The sequence below is a fragment of the Ischnura elegans genome, chromosome 11 (assembly GCF_921293095.1).
Source record: "Ischnura elegans chromosome 11, ioIscEleg1.1, whole genome shotgun sequence".
Taxonomy (NCBI): domain Eukaryota; kingdom Metazoa; phylum Arthropoda; class Insecta; order Odonata; family Coenagrionidae; genus Ischnura; species Ischnura elegans.
Window position 1 is genome coordinate 44,724,504 of NC_060256.1, and position 19,486 is coordinate 44,743,989.

General features: G+C 40.0%; 1 protein-coding gene across 1 annotated transcript in view; it reads right to left on the reverse strand.

The window, feature by feature from the left end:
- Positions 1 to 6,919: 6,919 nt before the first annotated feature.
- LOC124167628 (facilitated trehalose transporter Tret1-2 homolog) overlaps positions 6,920 to 19,486 on the reverse strand; it is a 551,764-nt gene continuing 539,197 nt past the window's right edge. Inside the window, exons 5-8 of the mRNA XM_046545607.1 lie at positions 17,330 to 17,673; positions 13,510 to 13,707; positions 9,425 to 9,981; positions 6,920 to 7,559 (exon numbers count right to left, since the gene is read on the reverse strand). Of these exons, the coding sequence (XP_046401563.1) occupies positions 6,920 to 7,559; positions 9,425 to 9,981; positions 13,510 to 13,707; positions 17,330 to 17,673 (1,739 nt within the window). The remainder of the gene's footprint in view (positions 7,560 to 9,424; positions 9,982 to 13,509; positions 13,708 to 17,329; positions 17,674 to 19,486) is intronic.

A 19,486-nucleotide genomic window follows, 5' to 3' on the forward strand; every position in this document is an offset into this window, starting at 1 on the left:
TATATACTTCCTCTTTTCGTCAAGAGAGTGCGTAGCCGTCACCGATTATAAGAAAGTGGCTGAGCGGGTTGAAGAAGCCTGCTCATCGTTGGCGCCAATTGCAATCTTTGTCAGCGAATTGGTTTTAACGCCTTTCTAGCCTATTTATGGCTACAACCAAAGGTGTTGTGCGCAGACTAGACAATATTAAGGGTAAAAAGAACGATTATTGGCTTCTATCTCGCAATAAAGATTGAAAGCCCGGTTTTCACGTGATATTGCTCCACGTAACGAAGGCCATGGGAACACATTAAAACGTAAAACTTCATACATGACTTACTGATAAGAATTAAATTGACTAACTATCCATAGCTTCGACGGTTTAGAGTCATTTTGATATTCTTGAATTGGAAAATCAACCTTAAAAACTTAAAACTCCAGCCTTAAAAATTTAGTTTCCTCATTCAAAATTTTTAAACTGAGAATCGAAAACATCAAAAGTTTAAAATAATGGTAGGGTTCGTACCTACATTAATTAAAATATATTGAAATACGGTACATTTTTCTAATTTAATAGTTTTGATTTCTCGTCGCCTATATGTATATTCAACTTGAAGGTTGATTTGAACAAGGAGGGTGGAGTTCACCTCAGAGTTAGCTATAGGTGTTAGAGTTAGCCAATTTCACACATTTAGTACCTTTACCTGGAACACCACGCATTTCGAGGCTTTTTTTGGGGAACCCAAAGATTTGACCCGTTTTTTTTCTTAATTTTAATTCAATAAATGTTTTATGGACTATATTTCAAACTTTGGTAGTTTATCTGGCAAACAAATTTTGAAATGATAATTAATAATATTTAACATCAAATTTTGCTTTTATCCTCAATACATTTTCTTTAACCATTTGGAAAACTTAATACTTATATATTTGATAAAAATCCCTTGTACATAGCACATTCCATATCTGTAGTTCTTACCACACTATAAAATATTTATCTCGTTAACTGCGGCATGACTCACTCAGCATGAGAATTTACTGTAAATATTGAGAATGATAGAGTGAACACAGTGTAAATAACTCTTTAAATAAATAAATAAATAATTAATTAAAATAAATAAATAATTTTAATGATAATAGGTATCGAGTATAACTCATAAGTCGTACTCAAAGTAATTAGGAATCACAAGCCTGATAGAATGAACCTGCCACACAACCTGACCTAAAAAATTGGGAATAGTTCCTTAAGAGTAATTCGTGAGAAATATTAATTCAACCGAATTGAATTAATTATCAACCGATCAAGGCGGCCATGCAAGACAATTGAAAATCTGACCCAGGTGTCGCCTTGTTATTCTTCCAATACAATTCAATATATCCTTCGGTATATGCAACGTGCAAATCTTGGGAGTGAAATGTCTTGCTTCGTTTATAATGAATCGAAAAAATGAAATTAATGGCAGGGGCCAATAAAAAAACCTCGATTAAATTGTAAATATGAGCGTAGCATATAAAATTGTTTCATACAATGACGGACAATCTTGTTTTGCAAACCATTAATGCCTGAATAACCATTTTAGCAATTTTGACATAGATGTTTTACATTGTAATGACAAAGGGCTTAAATTAGATTTTATGGAAAAATTCAACATTGCCAATAGCCCGGATGGACCTTGTAATGATGTTTTATTTTGTACTGCCAACCGTTGTTAAAGTTGAGCATCCCCATGACGTCAAAAACAGTGTACCAGGTAGAGGGTTTTAAACTAATTTTAACGTTAATCATAATGGAAAAAACTTCATTTTTCAAAGAAACTTTAAAAAAAAAAAATTATTTTTCAATATTTTTTCTTCTACGAAGAAAATTAATTGTGTTTTTATATTTGGGGCGTGAGGGTTCTGTACCCCCCGGGCCTCCCCCTGGTTACGCCTTTGATTTAGCATATGAGAATATGGACCACCTTAGAGGTAGGTTTGAGGGTCTTACGGTTCAGCGGCAACAAAGTATACAAAAACCTTTTTGAAAAACTACATAAATGTGCCGACTTATAATTTGTCGGAAACTGTTGATCAGGGATAAACATTAATGCTATTTTATACATACCGATTGATAAATTTTGCCAGGAAAGCGCGCCCGAAAGTTGAAAACATAACGGTATCAGTAATATTTCTCCGTGCATGTGAAAATAAACTTCGGACGGTGCGCAGCAGCAGCGCTTCTAACAGGTACTATAACTCTACTTTGCTGGTGCTTGTTAAAATGGCTAAGGTTGGTTTGACCCAACTCTACAACCATTACTCATGAATATCATTCGGGAGGAGGTTAGGAAAGACATTAAGCTAGGAAAACAGAAGCTTGATGATGTGAAAGAAGTTTGTTGCCATAGGAAGCCGAATTACCAACGACGGACGAAGCCAAAAAGAAATAAAATTCACTATCAGTAGGATAGCGTAGGCGAAGAGGACTTTACACGAATAGAAAAATCTTCTTACAGCTGAGAATACGAGCATAGAAGTGAGAAAAAATTCAGAAGATTCTACTCATGGAGCATGTTCTACTATCTCTTCCTAGACTTGGACGTTGACAGCAGCAGATGAGTCAAGAGTGGAAGCATTCGAAATGTGGTACTACCGAAGAATAATGAGGATCAAATGGATCGACCGAGCAAGTAATGAGGAAGTTCTAAGGAGACAGTGGCGGATACATATGTGGGGTGCACGGGGCGTGCGACCCCCCTTGCGGGTCCGCCCATATTATCTAACATCGCAGAACCACAATTGTAACTCTTTTATATCATAGGATATCATTGTCTTGTATACTTATATAAGCAGTTTAAATAAAACTTTCTTAAACTTTGCATATGGCTTGATTAATTTTCATTACGATAAAAATAAAGGTGGCTCAAGATATCTTTTGCACCCCCCCTTGAGTTTTTTCTGTATCCGCTACTGAAGGAGATTAGGAGAGAAGTGAAGCTTCATGAAAACCTTGATAAGAAGATGGAAGAACCTTATAGGCCAAATCTTGAGACATGATGGCCTAATGAAGACAATCGTCGAGGGACAAGTGGATGTCAAGAACGGAAAAGGAAGACCTCGAATGATATGTGAATAAAAGGTAAAGAAGGATGAGCAAGAGAAGAAGTACGTAGGTGTGAAAAGATTAGCTGATAGGAAAATTAAGTGGGGAGCAGCGTCAAACCATTTTTGAATTGTTGACAGATGATAATGATTATTTCGATTTCTATTTCAATTCATTTTACAACATAAAACCATGCCAGCCGCAGTGCCTCGGAGAATCTAACTACCATCTTTATTTTGGAGTTAGAGGAGGAAGTGGAAGGAAACATGTAAGTACTTTCTTTAGAGTTCTTTCTTTCTTTCTTCTAGAGTTACTTTCTTTCACGTCCTTAATCTCGTGCTCCTTTTCGTTCAATAATTTCCTTTGTCGTCTTTTTGTTCTTCGACGATCGGCCTCATTAGGATATTATGCCTGATTTTCTGGCAGAATAAGTGATTACACCGTCTTCTTAAGGTTTCCAAAGGACTTCTTTTCTACCCTACTGAGGACTTCCACGTCGCTGACACGTTCGATTCGTTTGACTATCGCATCTCGAAGTAAAAAAAGAATAATTCCACAATCATTAAAAATTGCGAGAAACAGCCAAGCACCTTAGAAAATCTAACTTGCCATTGTTACGTTGGAAAATAGTTATTTTTTTGCACCACGGATAATTGTTTTACAAGTCTGGGTGCATACAATATATGTTACGGTATGCCACTAATCATAAGTAGTTATTCTGACTTAAGAAGCAAGAATAACATTAGGATGTACGTATTTAGTAGTTCTTACCAAGAAAAATACGTCTATGGTGCGGAAACATTTTATTTTTCCGAGCAATAAATTCTTACTACGAGAGGTAATGAAAAGTAAGGTCTCCTATTTAAAAAAAACCGGAAAATAAATTTATTCTCAACATTGGGTATACAATTGGAAAGTCTGAGAATTTTTCTATTTTTCTACATTGACGCCTTGATGATCAATTACTTTCTGCATCCTTTTAACCAGCTTTTTAATACCGGCGTCGTACCATTCTCGCAGCCAATTGTCGACTGCGTATTGCATTTCCTCGTATGACTTGAGTTTCTGTCCCCCAAGGGGTTTTTTGAAAGCGGAAAAAAATGTAAGTCGCTCGGGACAACTTTCGGGCTGCAAGGAGTGTGGTTGATGATATTCCATCCAAATTCATTGAGCATGGCGATCGCTAGACGTGACACATGTGGACTTACTTTTTCTTGTGTTCATCGGTGAACTGCTTGGGGACTCACCTGGCAGACACCATGTTATAACGGAGTACCTTCGACACAATATTCTGCATGGAGAAGTTACCACACACTTAATTTAGACCTTTCTTTATCTCATGAAGGGTTATTTTTCGGTTATTGCGCACCACGAGCCGCAGTCGAAACTCGGCCTCCCCGACCGCTGCTTATCATGGACGTTTTCCCGTCCATCAGAAAACTCCCGACACCATTTCCGCTCGTTTTTGATTGACATACACTTCTCGTCATATAACTCCACTAACTGGTGACAAATTTCTATCGAAAAAAACTTTTTAGCTTTCAAAAATCGAATGACTTTGCGTAGTTCGCTCCTGATGGGCGCACTAAGCGGGAGCTTCACTCTCAACGACTGCTACACAGCGACTGAGTGACCTAAGGTAACGTGAGTGGTATTAAATTCTAGCGTTAGAACCAAGGAATGCAATGCTGTAGTCAAATTTTGCCTAGCGGCTCGCGTTCGGCAATGGCTTCGTTGGAGACCTTAATTTTCAATACACCCTTGTATGATGAGGAGGTAGCACATACATGATATGACGAGGATGGTGAAGTATTTATTAAGGCTAAATATGTTAAATACAAACTATCTGCCGTAGATTTGATAGAATATTATTATCACTCTGAGTAATTTACATACTTACCTTGACTTAGATACCTACCTTTCTCCTGGCTTAAAGAGTATTAGGAACACGAATAGGATTTGATAAATGAGTTCATGGGTGAAAGAAAAAAATATTTAAGTGTATATATATGTATGTTTAATTTAGATGCATTATTTCTTACATTCACTCTAACATTTTAATAAATTATTTACAAATACTAAAGACATACCGCTGGTCAGTACGCCATATTCTTAAAATGGATTTTGGCTTGATATGAATCCTTTGTGCCTCCGTGTCCAAATATGGAACAGCTCCTGATTTGAGATTTCCGTGCAAGCAAACGTTGCCTTTTCGCAACCATTTCAACAAAAAACGGCCCTTTGAGGGACCAATAAAAAAAGACAATCGCGTGCATAAATATGGGCAGAAAATGCTTTTTTTCCTCTTCGGAAAATAATTTAAATTTATACAGCTCAAAGCTGTTTGGTCAGCCTAACAACCTACAGTAATTAAATCCTCAAAATATTCGAAGAAATTATTAAAACATTTTACATGTTTACGAATCCCTATGATATAAGTGTATCGTCAAGATATACTGTTTTTGAACGATGGTTTTTTTTATCTTATTGTCTGCAGAATCCATTTTGAAGTTAAGCTTAGGATCCCTTCTACTACCGCCAAGGCAATATAATTAATATCTTAAAAAACTCTTATTGTCTCAATGGAAGATACGATTTTCGATACATTTAAAAACAAAGATTTTACACCCTCTGCCTTTTGTATTTTTTTTCGGCTGAAAATTCTCTTCAACAAAAAGAATTTTATTGTCTCCTCATTGTAAATACTATCAACAATACGAAGATAACTTTTTAAGCACGTTATCAAGCTGATTCAGTCAAGGCTTAAGTCTTAAAAAATGAGACTAATTCGCCTTTAGGGTTAGAATTCAGCAAGTCTGCAACAATTGCACCATTCCGCACGTCGTAAACCTAATTCGTCCGTGGAATATTGAAAATACTGTCGACGGCGTCTGAAATTTAAATATAATAAAAAATCTTTCGATCACATGATGTTCATGCTTTTTTTAGTTGGAGAGATTGATGGAGAAAGATATAATAGAGAAAGGGAAATGTTTAGTGGACCTATTTCTTCTCAGCTCTTCATAGAACGATAGCTCTTTTTTAAGGCATCGAAGAAAATACTGGAATATAATAAGAGTTCAAAAAGTTTACGAAACTAAAAAAAAGAACTACTTTCCTTCTCAATCTTTTTCTTTCTCAGTCGTTATTTTCTCTCTTGACTTAAAAGCGTTCTCGTTGTTTTTATCCAAACAACATGTTTTGCATGCATCAAAACATGCTTTTAAACGGTTCCAACATGTATGAACACGCTCCCAGTATGTAACAGTCGGCCCAGATATGTTTATAAGCGTTGTCAACATGTCGTAAAAGTACCAATATGCCTTCGGGCGGTCCGGACGTGATTTTCGAACAACATCAAAATGTTTTTTTTTCTTCATTAAATGGCATCAATTCGTTTTCATTCGGGCATCAAAAGGTTCTAAGTGAACCCAATGTGTTTTTTAATCGGGTCCAACATATATTTCACGCGGACTAATGTTTTATCAAACGCCCAAAATATTTTATCAAATGGAACCGACACGTACTCAAGCGTACACGACATGTTTTAAAGCGAACACAACATGTTTCATCAAGTGGACCCAACATGTTTTATCAAGTGGAACCAACATGCTTTATCAAGCGGGCCCAACATGTTTTATCATGCGGGCCCGACATGTTTCATCAAGGGGGACCAATACGTATTCAAGCGTACACAACATGTTTTTAAGCGGACACAACATGTTTTATCAGGCGGACCCCACATGCTTTATCAAGCGGACCCAGCATGTTTCATCAAGCGGACTCAACATGCTCTCAAATGGACCCAACATGTTATCAAACAGTCCAACCATATTTATTATTTTTTTCAATAGCGGGCTAGACGGGTATGCCAACTTGGTTGTAGTCCCTCTTGGCCCCGACCACCCCTGAACCGCCCCCACCCACCCTCCTACCTTCGCAACACCCTTCTCCCACCCCTCCCCCACCACCACCCCTTAGGCACTCACTCCCTTGCTCACATTCTGCACAACCCACGTCCTCCCCTTCGGCTCCGCAAGGGTCCATCTCCTGAAGGGGCTTCCCCCTCGTCTCCGGCACGAGGACAAGCACGAAGGGAAGGGCCGCCGCCGCGATGCCGGCGTACAGGAAGAAAGCCCCGTGCAGACCCAGGGCGGAGATGATATCCACGAAGGTCTTGACCCCCGCGAAGCTGGCGGCGTGGGACACCGCGGCAGCCATGGCCCCGGCCATTCCTCTCCGCTCCAGCGGGAACAGCTCGGAGGCGAGAAGGCCGGGTCCGGCGGCAGGACCGCCGATGCCGACGCAGAACGATATGGTGAAGCCGAAGACGCAGAGGAGGGGGACCCATTCGCTCCCAGGGCCCCACCACAAGGAGGACGAGCCCAGCTCGCCGATGACCCCGACCTCGGCAAGCATCGTGGAGTTGCTCGCGGAGGAATTGAGGGCCAGGCCGGAGCCGACGGCACCCCCGCACATCCAAAGGCTACCCTCCGACCTGAAAAGAGATGAATAGATAATTTAGTCTACTACCAACTTAAGGGTGGATGCTGATATTTGGTGGAACAGTGTGTAGTATCCAGCAGCCATTGCTACGCGTGAGCCGGCACGTAGGCATTTTAGTCCAAAGTGCAAGTCTACGAGATGACCCGCTCGTGATCGGCGGATGTCGGTCCAGGGGTAGATAAGTGGGTTTTTTGGACCTTCCCTTGGGGAAGATTAAAAGGGTATGCCTAGCTTGGCTCGTGGCTGAGTTGTGGCGTGGCATCTCGCTGTGGTGGTCACACGGCCAAGGGGCCGGGGACATAGTTGTTCTTTCGTAAAGGGAATAAAGTCACTGCTTTTTATTCAGAGTGACTTATTTTTATTTCCGCCACCTGATCCTTCCATTCGAGAGACGTTCGTATTGTCGCTAATATCTCGTTCGAAGACGAGCGGGATACGACAAGTGTAACATGAAACATAATCACGGATACACTAATATTTTATCCAAAGGCTACCCTCCGACCTGCAAATAGTTAGATGGATAAAGAAATGAAAAATATGAATAATAATAACAACAGTAATAGTAATAACAATAATAATAATTTATTTACTCCTACATTTCGTTATTACATCTGAATAGAAAAATAACAAAGAGAAGGAGCTTTAGGTGGTCTCCAAGGTCATAGGACCAGAATTGAGCCACCATCAAAATAACAAAATGTATCCCAATAAAAAAATACGCCGATGGAGTAAATGATACATGAATGATACGTTAATAATGCAGTAAATGATACATGAATGTTTTAAATATATATCAAAATAAATTTTCAATTATTTCTTGCGAGAAAAGCCAGTCTTTGGCAAGTCTTAACTTTACATTTGAGGGTTTATTTTTCTTTAATTCTAGCGGGCATTAAATGAAATGGTTGGTGCTTTCCCGGCCAAAACTATACGGTTACCCTAAATTATAGAGTCGCGGCTCAAAGACCATAAACGCCACCTCCGCTTAAGGGAATCCGAAAATTCAGCCATCGCAGAGCATTGGATGGAATGCAGAAATCCAGTTCAGTTCGTGGATTAAAAAAATTCTCTGCCGATCCAACTGCTTTTGTGATCGTCTTATAAAACGTTCATTGAAATAAGACTAGCCGAGAATTATGTTTGATTTTAGTCCAATACATTCCGGGTGTCAGCTGATTAAAGAATTAAAGAAATCCCCTGAGATTTCCATGTTTTCCAAGGGAAAGTATTTGATTTCTAGGTCGCTATTAAGTACTAAACATAAGCGTTTTTTGTGCAAAAATTACTCGTGATAACCATATATAATTACAAATATGTGGAAGATATACTGACCACCAGAATGCATTGCTGTTTGGGAATTTCAAAGGGTTGCGACATCTTGAGATGATATTTATTTAGGATTTGGTTCAAAGTTAAGTTAATGACGGGAGACAAGGAAATTGTGCATGATTTTTTTCAAAAACAAAAAAAGCGCCAACAGGAATACCAACAGATGTTTCGGCTGAAGGAAAGAGTATAACTGGTTTTAATTTAAAATTACTTAGAAACTGAAAGCTTAATTTTATAGCATTTCGAGGATTTTCCGGGGTAGCCACGTTGGATATAGGACATACTTTACACACGATAAAATTATTCGAATACATATTTTTATCGTGTGTAATGAGCCACACCTACAAACTCTAACTACCATTGTATTTCTCCGAAAAGAAAACGTAACAACTGCGCGCCTACTTTCGCTGCAAGGTGGTCCGCACCAAGACGGCCTCCCGCAAAGTGGGCTACGCCGAGGCGGCCGCACCGAAACGGCCGCGCCGAAATGGCCGCGCCAACATGTCCCATTCCCAGGGTCACCCTTACCTGCACAGTATGTAAGCTCCGAACCCGCCGAGCGTCAGCGACATGATGAGACTGGAGAAGAGCAGCAAGGGCACCCTCCCGATGGTGTCCATGAGGAGACCGGAGGCGAGGGAAGCGACGAATTGGACGGCGCCGACGGCCACTGCCCCCTCATGCGGCGTGAGCCCGCTGCCCCGCCCTAAGGTCTGCCTCAAGATCGGCACGGCATAGAAGTTGAACGCGTGCGCTCCGGAGAACCGCTGGAAGAAGACCAGACCGCCCGCGGTCAGGATGGGCCTCAGCAGGGACTTGGAGTCGCTCCGGTCGCCGGTGTCGCAGCGGCAGGGGGGCGCGGAGGAGACGGCTCCGCCGCCCCCGGCCTTGGGCCCTCCGCTTCCCCCAGGGGCTTCGTGCTGTCGGAGGCGGCGGTGCCAGCGCTTCCGCCTCTCGCGGTGGACGTTGGCCCTCAGAGTGGCCATCTCTTCGGTGGCGGTGGGGCCGCGGAAGAGTTTGAGGGTCCGGGCGGCCTCCTCCTCGTCGCCGGCCATCAGGAGGTGGGACGGCGTCTCGGGGACCACCTGCAATTAAATACGGAAAAATGTCGGTCGAAATCAACTTTTCGAGTAATCGATTTTTAGTCGAATTGAAAAGCTCGACTTTTCAGCAAAAATACTCCAATCTCGGGGACCACCTACAATTAGAATAGAATAGAATAGAATAGAATAGGATTTTATTGTTCGAGGACTAGTGTCCTATGGAACAGGATTACAATTTACATACATATACACTTATATAAGTGCACTTTCTTATTAATACAAAAGGTAACACACATACCAGAGTATACCCAGGTAAACATTAACAAAAAATAAATTATACACGTCTTCAGAAAATGAATAGTTACAAAATATACCAACATAACATATATACACTTATTATTATACATTGGCCAATGAACCAGATGGTTTTTCATTAAGGCTTGCGCGGAAAATTTGATACAGGTGAGCTGTCATAAGCCTTTTAAACTGTTTAATGTTATTGGCCTTAACAATATAATCTGGGATATCATTCCATAATCTCATAGAAGTATTTAGAGGGGATTGCAGGAACGAGTTTGTTCTGCATTTAGGTATTTTAAAACGTCTCCGCGCCCTAACAACCCTATCACAATTGCTAATGTTGACCATTATTCTTTCATATAAATAATCAGGAGTCTTGCTTGACAATAAATTAAACATAAAAATAGAATACTGTAACTTTTTTCGTTCTTCAAGTTTTAGCCACTCGATCTTTAAGTAGTAAGGAGTAATGTGTTCATGTAATGCCACATTAAATATAAATCTTACACCAGCGTTTAACAATATTTGCATTTTATTAGACAATTCATTAGTTAGATCAGACATTACCAGCGAGCAATACTGAATATGAGGAAAGTACAACGATTGAATTAACTTTTTGCGCAATTCAAGAGGTATTAAATGCTTAAAATGCTTAAGCTGGGCCAACGTTATATAACACTTATTTGAAATATGTGCTACTTGTTCCTCCCAAGTGAGTACATTGTTAAGAGTAACTCCTAAGTTTTTAACAGACTGAGAGTATTGAATTTCAAAGCCATCAACACAAATTTTGGGTAATGCATCAAAATTAAGTTTATTAATAAATTGTGGGGCGCCAATTATAATCCCTTTCGTTTTTAGAGGATTAATTTTCAACAAATTTTCACGGGACCAATTACAAATACGGCTGATATCGTCATTTACTTTTTCAATGCCTTTAAGCAGGTGAATTGGATGGCAGCGGAGATATATTTGTAAATCATCCGCATATAATTGATGCATAGAATGAATTAAGGAACAAGGCAAATCCTTAATAAAAATCGTGAAAAGTAGGGGGCCAAGGATTGACCCCTGCGGAACACCACAAGATACATTAGAAAAACTAGAGAGTTGGCCATCACTACCTTTAACTGCTTGTTTTCTCTCTGACAAATAAGATTTAAACCATTTTAGAACAGGTACAGAGAATCCAAGTTTTTTCATTTTGAGTAGGAGGAGGTCATGATTGACACAGTCGAAGGCCTTGCTAAAGTCAAAGAGTACCAAAATAGTAACTTCCTTATTATCTTTGCCGACACGGATATCTTCTGTTACTCTTATGAGAGCAGTTTGAGTACTGTGGGTGCTGCGAAAACCAGATTGATATTTATCGATAAGATTCCTTTCTGCTAAAAATGCAATTGTTGAGTTGTACACAAACCTTTCCAGAGGCTTAGATAGGGTACACAACAAAGATATTGGGCGAAAGTGAGAGAGTTCAGAGGGATTGTGGTTTTTTTTGATAGGTTTGATTACAGCCGTTTTCCAGCTGACGGGAAAGGATGAATAGTTTAGGGAACAATTGTAAATATCTAATATCACTGGGAAAACTACTGGCAGAATATTTTTTAGCGTTTTGTTGTCTAACCCATCTATTTCGGCTGAATTTGATTTGATGCAATGAAAATAATTCAACATGAGTTCAGGAGTAAAATAAGGAAAATAAAAGATGTCATCACCGAACTCCTGATTATCTCTTGGGTTAGTATAGTTGGAAACAAGGGGGCATGGGCCTCTCCCTGACAGGCTGGAGGAGCTGGGTTAAGTGAGTCAAGAAAATATGCGTTTAACTCCTCAGCAGAAAAATTCATTTTTTCATTTTCTTTACTAGTATTAACAAGCCCTAGCCGTCGAATCTCATTCCAGATTGACCTTGAATCCCATTTACTGGAAAAGCATTGATTATAATACTCGCTCTTCTTTTTTTTCATAAGACCTAGGGTCGCATTCCTCAGGCTTTTATACTGATGATAAAGTTCTTCCGTTTTATTTCTTTTAAATTTACGCCTCGCTATGTCCCTTCTTTTCATCAAGTCCTTGATATCAGGAGTCACCCATGGAATAAGATTTCTCTTTGGTAGTGTCTTTCTTAAAGGGGCATGCTTTTCTAGTAGTTTATGCACATTGGATATGAATATGCCATTGGATATAATTATGCCTTGTTCAGATTACGATTGTCCGAGCTATCGTCCTAACGATAGTTGGCCGAACTGACAGTGTGAATGCATGTCCTGACATTAGCTCGCGTAGTTCCAAACGTTGCCACTCTACGATGGAGACCGGAAGAGGAAGCGAAAAGGGAAAGACGAAAAGTTCGTAAAGCTCCATTTGCTCTATTTATTTCATGGATTTGTCCAACCAAGGAAGAATATGGGCGGAAGGAAAATTATTCGTTAAATGCACGTTGAACATAGTAATATCTTGACCCTGCATACCTCAACAGCTTTGCTAACCGTCAATATCTCGTTCACTTATATGTCAGCACTAAAGGGCAGCACAGGTTTTAATCATCGTTGTGTGAATGCACGATAGTTCCAACGATTGCTGGAACAATCGTAATCTGAACGAGGCATTAGTGCTGGAAAAATTTCGATTTTTCGAGCAATCGATTTTTAGAGCAATCGATTTTCGATCAATCGTTTTGTAGTCGAAATGTAAACCTAGAATTTTCAGCAAAAATCGAAATTGGAACCAAAACGTAGATTAATCGAAAAAATCTACGGTTATTTTGAACAAAAACTTTGTTACAAAATATGTTTATTTTCCATTCGAAAAACTCTCAAAATAGACATTTAAGTGGAAAAAACATTAATACTTAGAATATAAAATATGGTTTCGACTCGACTTTTCAACAAAAATCGAAATTTGAACCGAAAGATGAATTAATCGATCATTTATCATTTAAATGAGTAAAGAACTGTCAATGTGAAAAAAATTGAGAAAGTTTATGGCAAAAAATACTTAGTGAATAACTTTCCTTTCTATTATTTTATTTCCATACCAACGAAAACAACAAATATGACCTTTTACATCGGGGTTATTTAAAAATTTCAACAATGCACTTTTTCGAATAACCATGCCCTGGATAGAGAATATATGGATTCGTATGCAGAAGATCCCGCGACTTCTTGTTTGAAAGGCGAGGACTTCAGCCCGCCGCCACCGAGGCCGAATTTATAGTATTAGATAACATGATAGTATGGACATAGGATCACAATAGATTATAATTACCTGGCAGCAGGGGAAGGGGATGAGGAGGAGGAGGAAGAAGGCGGCGGGGGCTGAAGCGGACACAAGCGCCAGGTGGCGCCAATCGAGGTTAGCGGCGCCAAGACCCGCCAGCACGAGACTCCCGAGGTGGCCGGAAGCCTTGAGCAGGGCGCTCAGAGCGCCGCGGATGGCCGGAGAAGCTATCTCACTCACGTAAACCTGTTTGAAAGGAGAGAAAATGAAGAAATGAGTTGCAGAATCTGAGTAAATATACCCAAGACCGATTATTTAATAGGCAAGCTGGACAAAGTTTACACTCGATCATATGATACTTAATAACAATTCAAAATTTACGTAAATTCCCAAATACTCTTCACGCATGCGTTAAGGCCTGTTTACACGATATATTAACACGTACGTGTTATGCCTATTTGCACGATCGGTTTTTGTGGACTGGAATAGAATATGTAATAATGTATGAACCAAATTAGAAGAGTTTCTATTTTCTGTACATGCGTTTGCGCAAGTTGGGGTTGTTACACGGTGCATTTCGTGTATGTAACGTGAAAACAGGCCTTGATAGGTTGATAAAGCCTTTTAAACATTGTAAATGTCTGTAGACCTGAAACCCGAATGCCAATTTATTTTAGAAAATATAAATATCTCCTAAACGGGATTTTCGACTGTCTTAGACAATCATCAACTCACATAGTTATCTATAAAAATTTAACTACACCGTCAGAAATACATTTAAAAACTAGCAATACACTAGATAACCGAACTTGGTGGAGTTATTTCTTCAGCTTATGGACGTACAAGACCCTAGCCAGAAAATATTTATTAGTTTTATATTAACTTATTTAAATATTTAAATTAAGATGGAATAGTAGACATACATAAAATTATTTTTATAAGATAAATAAAATAGCGTATACGGTTAAATATACATATTTATTATAAACCCTTAAAGGAAAGTATAAAAATATTATAATAAAATTGAATTTAGCCTTCTAGCTTTTTTTTGCAGCGAACAAATGAATTAACTCCTCGGTGTCGATGTAAATTCTGCGGTCCCTCAGGAGGCTCATAAGTCACTCACCTCTCTACTAATTTACAGCACTATTATTTCACACACTGCACTACAACTACACACACTGCACCTACAAATTCGCTTTGATAATTATTGACTTGAGTCGCATTGGACTACTAGGTGTCCCTGCGCCGCTATACATTTAATATCGTCGTGTGAGCACCAAGCGAGCATAAAGTATCTATTTAATATTTTTCATTTCGGGGGGGATCAATCCCCCTTGATCCCACCCCTGGCTACGGCCTTGTGGACGTAGCTCTTTTGGAAAACACATTTCGGGCGTCAGACGCAGTTACTCAACCAGGAGAGGGTGGCGTGCAGACAACCCATTTAACTAGACGCGAGTTCAAAGCACCTTCCCAGACTGGAATGGCGCGTTGTAAATTCTCATGAAGTCGAGCGCACTTAAAAGCCATGCTGACACACACCCATTGGGATCTGGGGAGTGAAGTCACTGCGAGAAACATGTTTACCTCATGTCATAACGTGAAAGCGGTTAGGTCATGGAGACGGGATATCGGGGGCGGAAGCAAGAATGGCTGCCATATGACCAAGACGAAACGAGGGGGAGACGTTCTAATAGCTTGCAAGGCGGATGAGGAGAGACCAGACCAAAAGGCGCCCTCAAGTTCTGGGAAATCCTTGATCCCCCAACCCTTGGAGATTCTCCTGAATTTCAACAGAGCCCGATCCGTCCCGGCGCGGAATGGGTTGAAATCAAGAAAGTGTGGAGAATTTTTATAGTTTAAAAAAAATTATTTGAAATTTAACCCATCAAATAACGAGACAAATGTTGTAAAATAGAGAAAATTTTGGGGGCAGGGGTCATGACCTGTGACCTTCCCATAAATCCGACCGTTTGAAATAAAAAAATGTGGAAAGTATTTATTAAATTTTTGATAAAATTTGAAAAGACGCTATTCTAGGTAGGAACTTGTTGGCATTCAATGAATCACTTAAATCCGCACTAAAAACCGCAAGTCTTATGCTCATTCTCGGTCGTCTAGATATAGGAATGCAATCACGAAAGAACTTATGAAGAAACGCTAGTTTTCGTTATCTTGGAGACTATAACACAAAAAAATAGCTGCTGACGTTATTGACTTACAAAAATCCTATCATACGTTAGCAGGTTACACGTAATTTTTTTTGGCGTCGAAAGCAGTTTTTATTAAAAAATGTCTTCACAACCTTGCAATACATCCCTGATATGAATAATTCGATAGAAATATTTTTAAACGCTAGTTTTTTTCTACCAGATGTGAAAATCGTGTAAACATAGATGACATAATATTTTTATCGCAGGGGCATCCATCTAAGCAACTAAATTACAGCAGTGAAAAAGTAAAATAAAAAAGTGCGCCACCCAGTATAGCGGCATCAAGCCAAGCCTCTAAAACACTAGCGTAGGTTCAAAAGCCTCCAAAAACACCATGTATGCATTTGGGTTAAGGTTGAGCAGTGCAAAACTATTTTGTATTTGTTTTGGAATGATACCGGTAGGAGAGATGACGATGATAGGCGCCATAAAAACCTGTTACATATTCTTTTTTTTTCTATTGCCAATTCATGGGACTTGTTTATTCTTACGGCTATTGTCTTTCAATGTTACGTGAAAGCGGCACAGCAATATATCGTGAAGCTATAAAAATATAAAAATGTAAAAAGTTCTAAGTTCTTATTATTGTTAAAGTCAAAGGTTCGATTCGACCACCGGGCGAGGGGCAGGAAGGGCCGGCTGCAACCCCCAATAGGGTAGTTTCCTTCATCAAAGAAAACGAAAGGCATTGGTTGCGATTCGTTACCCACCATTAGTGTATTCATTATACACAAATTATTTGGTTTTTAAAAAATCCGGTTTAGACGAATGGCAAGGGCAAATTTTATCCTCATTTGAAAAAGGCCAGATTGGCGCCCATGCGATTCCACTCCACGTGACGTCACAGGGACCTAGTTTCTACACGAGAGGATAGGAGTTTTATATCGTCTGAGATTACCAATGCATGCATGAGGCACAGAGCTCAGGGAAACATGTCTTAATAATCACCTATAAAAACTGGCTAAGGTCGGAAAGTTTTCTTCGTTTGATAAGGTATTAATAAACCTTTTTTAAGCCAAGCACTACCAGCCAGCAAGGTACTCAGCTACCCGCTAGCATCCTGCGTCCTATCAGCGCTCAGAGCCTCGATCAAGGTCACCTCACAAGGCGGGAGGGGGAACCAGAAATGCGTCGCACGGACTTTTTCCCATCATTCCTACTTACGCGTCGCGTTTTCACGCGCTTGAAATTTTTCACTTTTCATTTAATCGCGAAAAATAGATATCGTCATTTAAAAATCTAAAAGCGTGAAATACGTACTCCAGGAGTAATAATCTTTCGATTTAGGCAATAAAAAAATAATAGGAAACCAACCAATTAGCAAAAATCCCAAATGTCTTTAAGGAAAATAATATTTTTTCAAGCAAATAATTTAAAAACCTAACAAAGAACTGCTACGGTTTCCTTAAAGTGTGGGTTTCATCCACCTTTTCCATGCTTAAACCTTACCTATAACTAGAACCTACCCTTGGCTTGCCCTTCCTAGTTTTGATCCTGGGTAGTACCCAGTGGGTACGCCCTTGTCGGCCCAGGTGATATTATTCAAAAGTGAACTATAGTGATTTTCACTACCGTTAGCGCGGTAGGTTAGTAAAATGACAAAGAAATGCCTGTTTATTTGGCTATCATGTAGAAGGGACTGAATGGCTGACCTGTGTGACAAGGAGCAGTACCGCGCAGCAGAGTCCGGCGACGAAGGCAGCGGCCAAGAGCGCGGGAAGCGATCGTGCGAAGGCGGCGAGGAGCCACGCCATGGACGCGGGCCCCGCTGCCGCCACGAGGAGGCGCCTGCGACTCCCCAGGAGGCCCCAGCGGATGGGACAGCCCGCGGACCCAGCCCCACGGCGCCGCCCCCAAGCGTCCGAAGAGGAGGCCGAGATGGCCGCACCCGCGATCACCGCCCCCGCCACCGCCCCCAGCAGCGACACGCTGGCCACCCATGATGCCCCCTGGGGGCCCAGGGCAAAGTTGGCTATCTCCTCGATGCCATCGTCACCTGCAAAAAGGAAAAATATAAGAACAATTAGATAAGAAATAAAAAATAAAATAAAACAGATTTTAATGAAACAACCTTTCTACTAAAATAGTATAAATGGCACTTAAGTGTTTCATCCCATAGAGAATAAAGTGTGGACACTAATTACGTTTATTAAAAATGAGTGTAGGACCTTTTATTTTATTTTTATTTTTTTATTTCATTTTATTCCCAAACCACCGAATACAGCTCTCATAGGCCATTTTAAATCGGGGTATTCAACAAATTCAACAATGAAACGTACACAAACAACCATTGCCTGGATAAGTGAATTTTACCCAGGCGGGACTCGAACCCGCGACCTCATGTTTGGCAGGCGAGGACTTTACTCCGCCACCACCGAGGCCAGCGAGGCACTTCTTAGCGTATTTTTTATGCTATTTTTGGAGCAAGCGTGTTTAAAAAAATTAAAATCTGCTGTATTTTATTTTAATTTCCTTAATTAATGCCCTTCTTGTTACACGTGATATCCCTCGGAATTGTGCTGTAGCTAGTAGAAAACTATAGCTGTCAATCAATTAGATGGTACTGGTAAAATATGAAGACTCCTACACCTACAGTTTTTCCCCACGCACTACATCGCCTCCGAGTCACAAAGATGAAAAAAACATGTATCGCTATTATCTTTGCAACTAGCGCTATCGGAGTGTGAAAAAATTACCTTCGTACTAAGGAAATCCATGCTTTTGGATGAATCTACAACTACATCAACGTACTACCCCGCAAGCCGCCTAAAAGGCGTGTGGCAGGGGGTGTTAGGACACCAGCCGTTTACAAATAAGAAGGAAATGAAAAATTACGATTAGCATACATTAAAGAACTTTATGGTTCATGGGAAAAACGAATTCCCATATCTATCCGTTCGCTAAAATATCTCTCTTCATATATCGCCTCTTCCGGACTTGTAAAATATAGTGGGACTCTAATATTATGTTCTCCGTGTCGCTCTTAAAGATATGTATTCTCAATTTTTCAATCAATCTAAGCCTAGCGTGCTGCCTTCGAGTCTCCACCGGCTCCCAGGCTAATTCGCTAAACATCTGGGTAATGCATTCTGTATGCCCGTAGCAGATTTTGACGAACCGCGCAGCCTTCCTTTGTATTTTATGAATGTACATGTATGCAGGAATAACTAAATTATTTATTCTGATCGAGATCAATAAAAAACACGGATTTCACTCTTTGCAATTTTAAAATTTCCCTACAATACACACAAGATGACAATTAAGTATTACGATGCAACTAGTGCCATCGGAGTTTGGAAAAATTACCTTCGCACTACGGAAATCCAAAATTTTTGATTGACCTTCATGGATGGAGGATAGAAATTAATTTTCTATGCTCATCGAGATCAATAAAAAACATGGATATCACTTTTTAGCCTTTTAAAGTTTCTCTACAATAGTCACTAGATGACACGCAAACATTAAAATGAAAAAGAACTAGGGAAACTAATATTTTTGCTTCTTCAAAAGATGTTTCTGACTTTAAAAGCTTCGCTCCGCACAGCTGACGTTCTTGAGTCATTACTCTTGGGAGTCTGTAGCAGCTCCGCTTTTCTCCATGGCATGATATCCTTGTGCCGCGTGAACAATGATAGCACACGCGAAAAAAAATGCTCATTGCGGCGGAGAGCATGCGGATAGGAGCAACCTGCAATGCGGGACGCAATACATAACACGGTTAAAACCGAGTGCATCACAATGCAGTTACCAAGGAAATTAAACCAAGAGAAGAATGAATTGCGCATTGGGAATTGGGAATTAGAGAATGA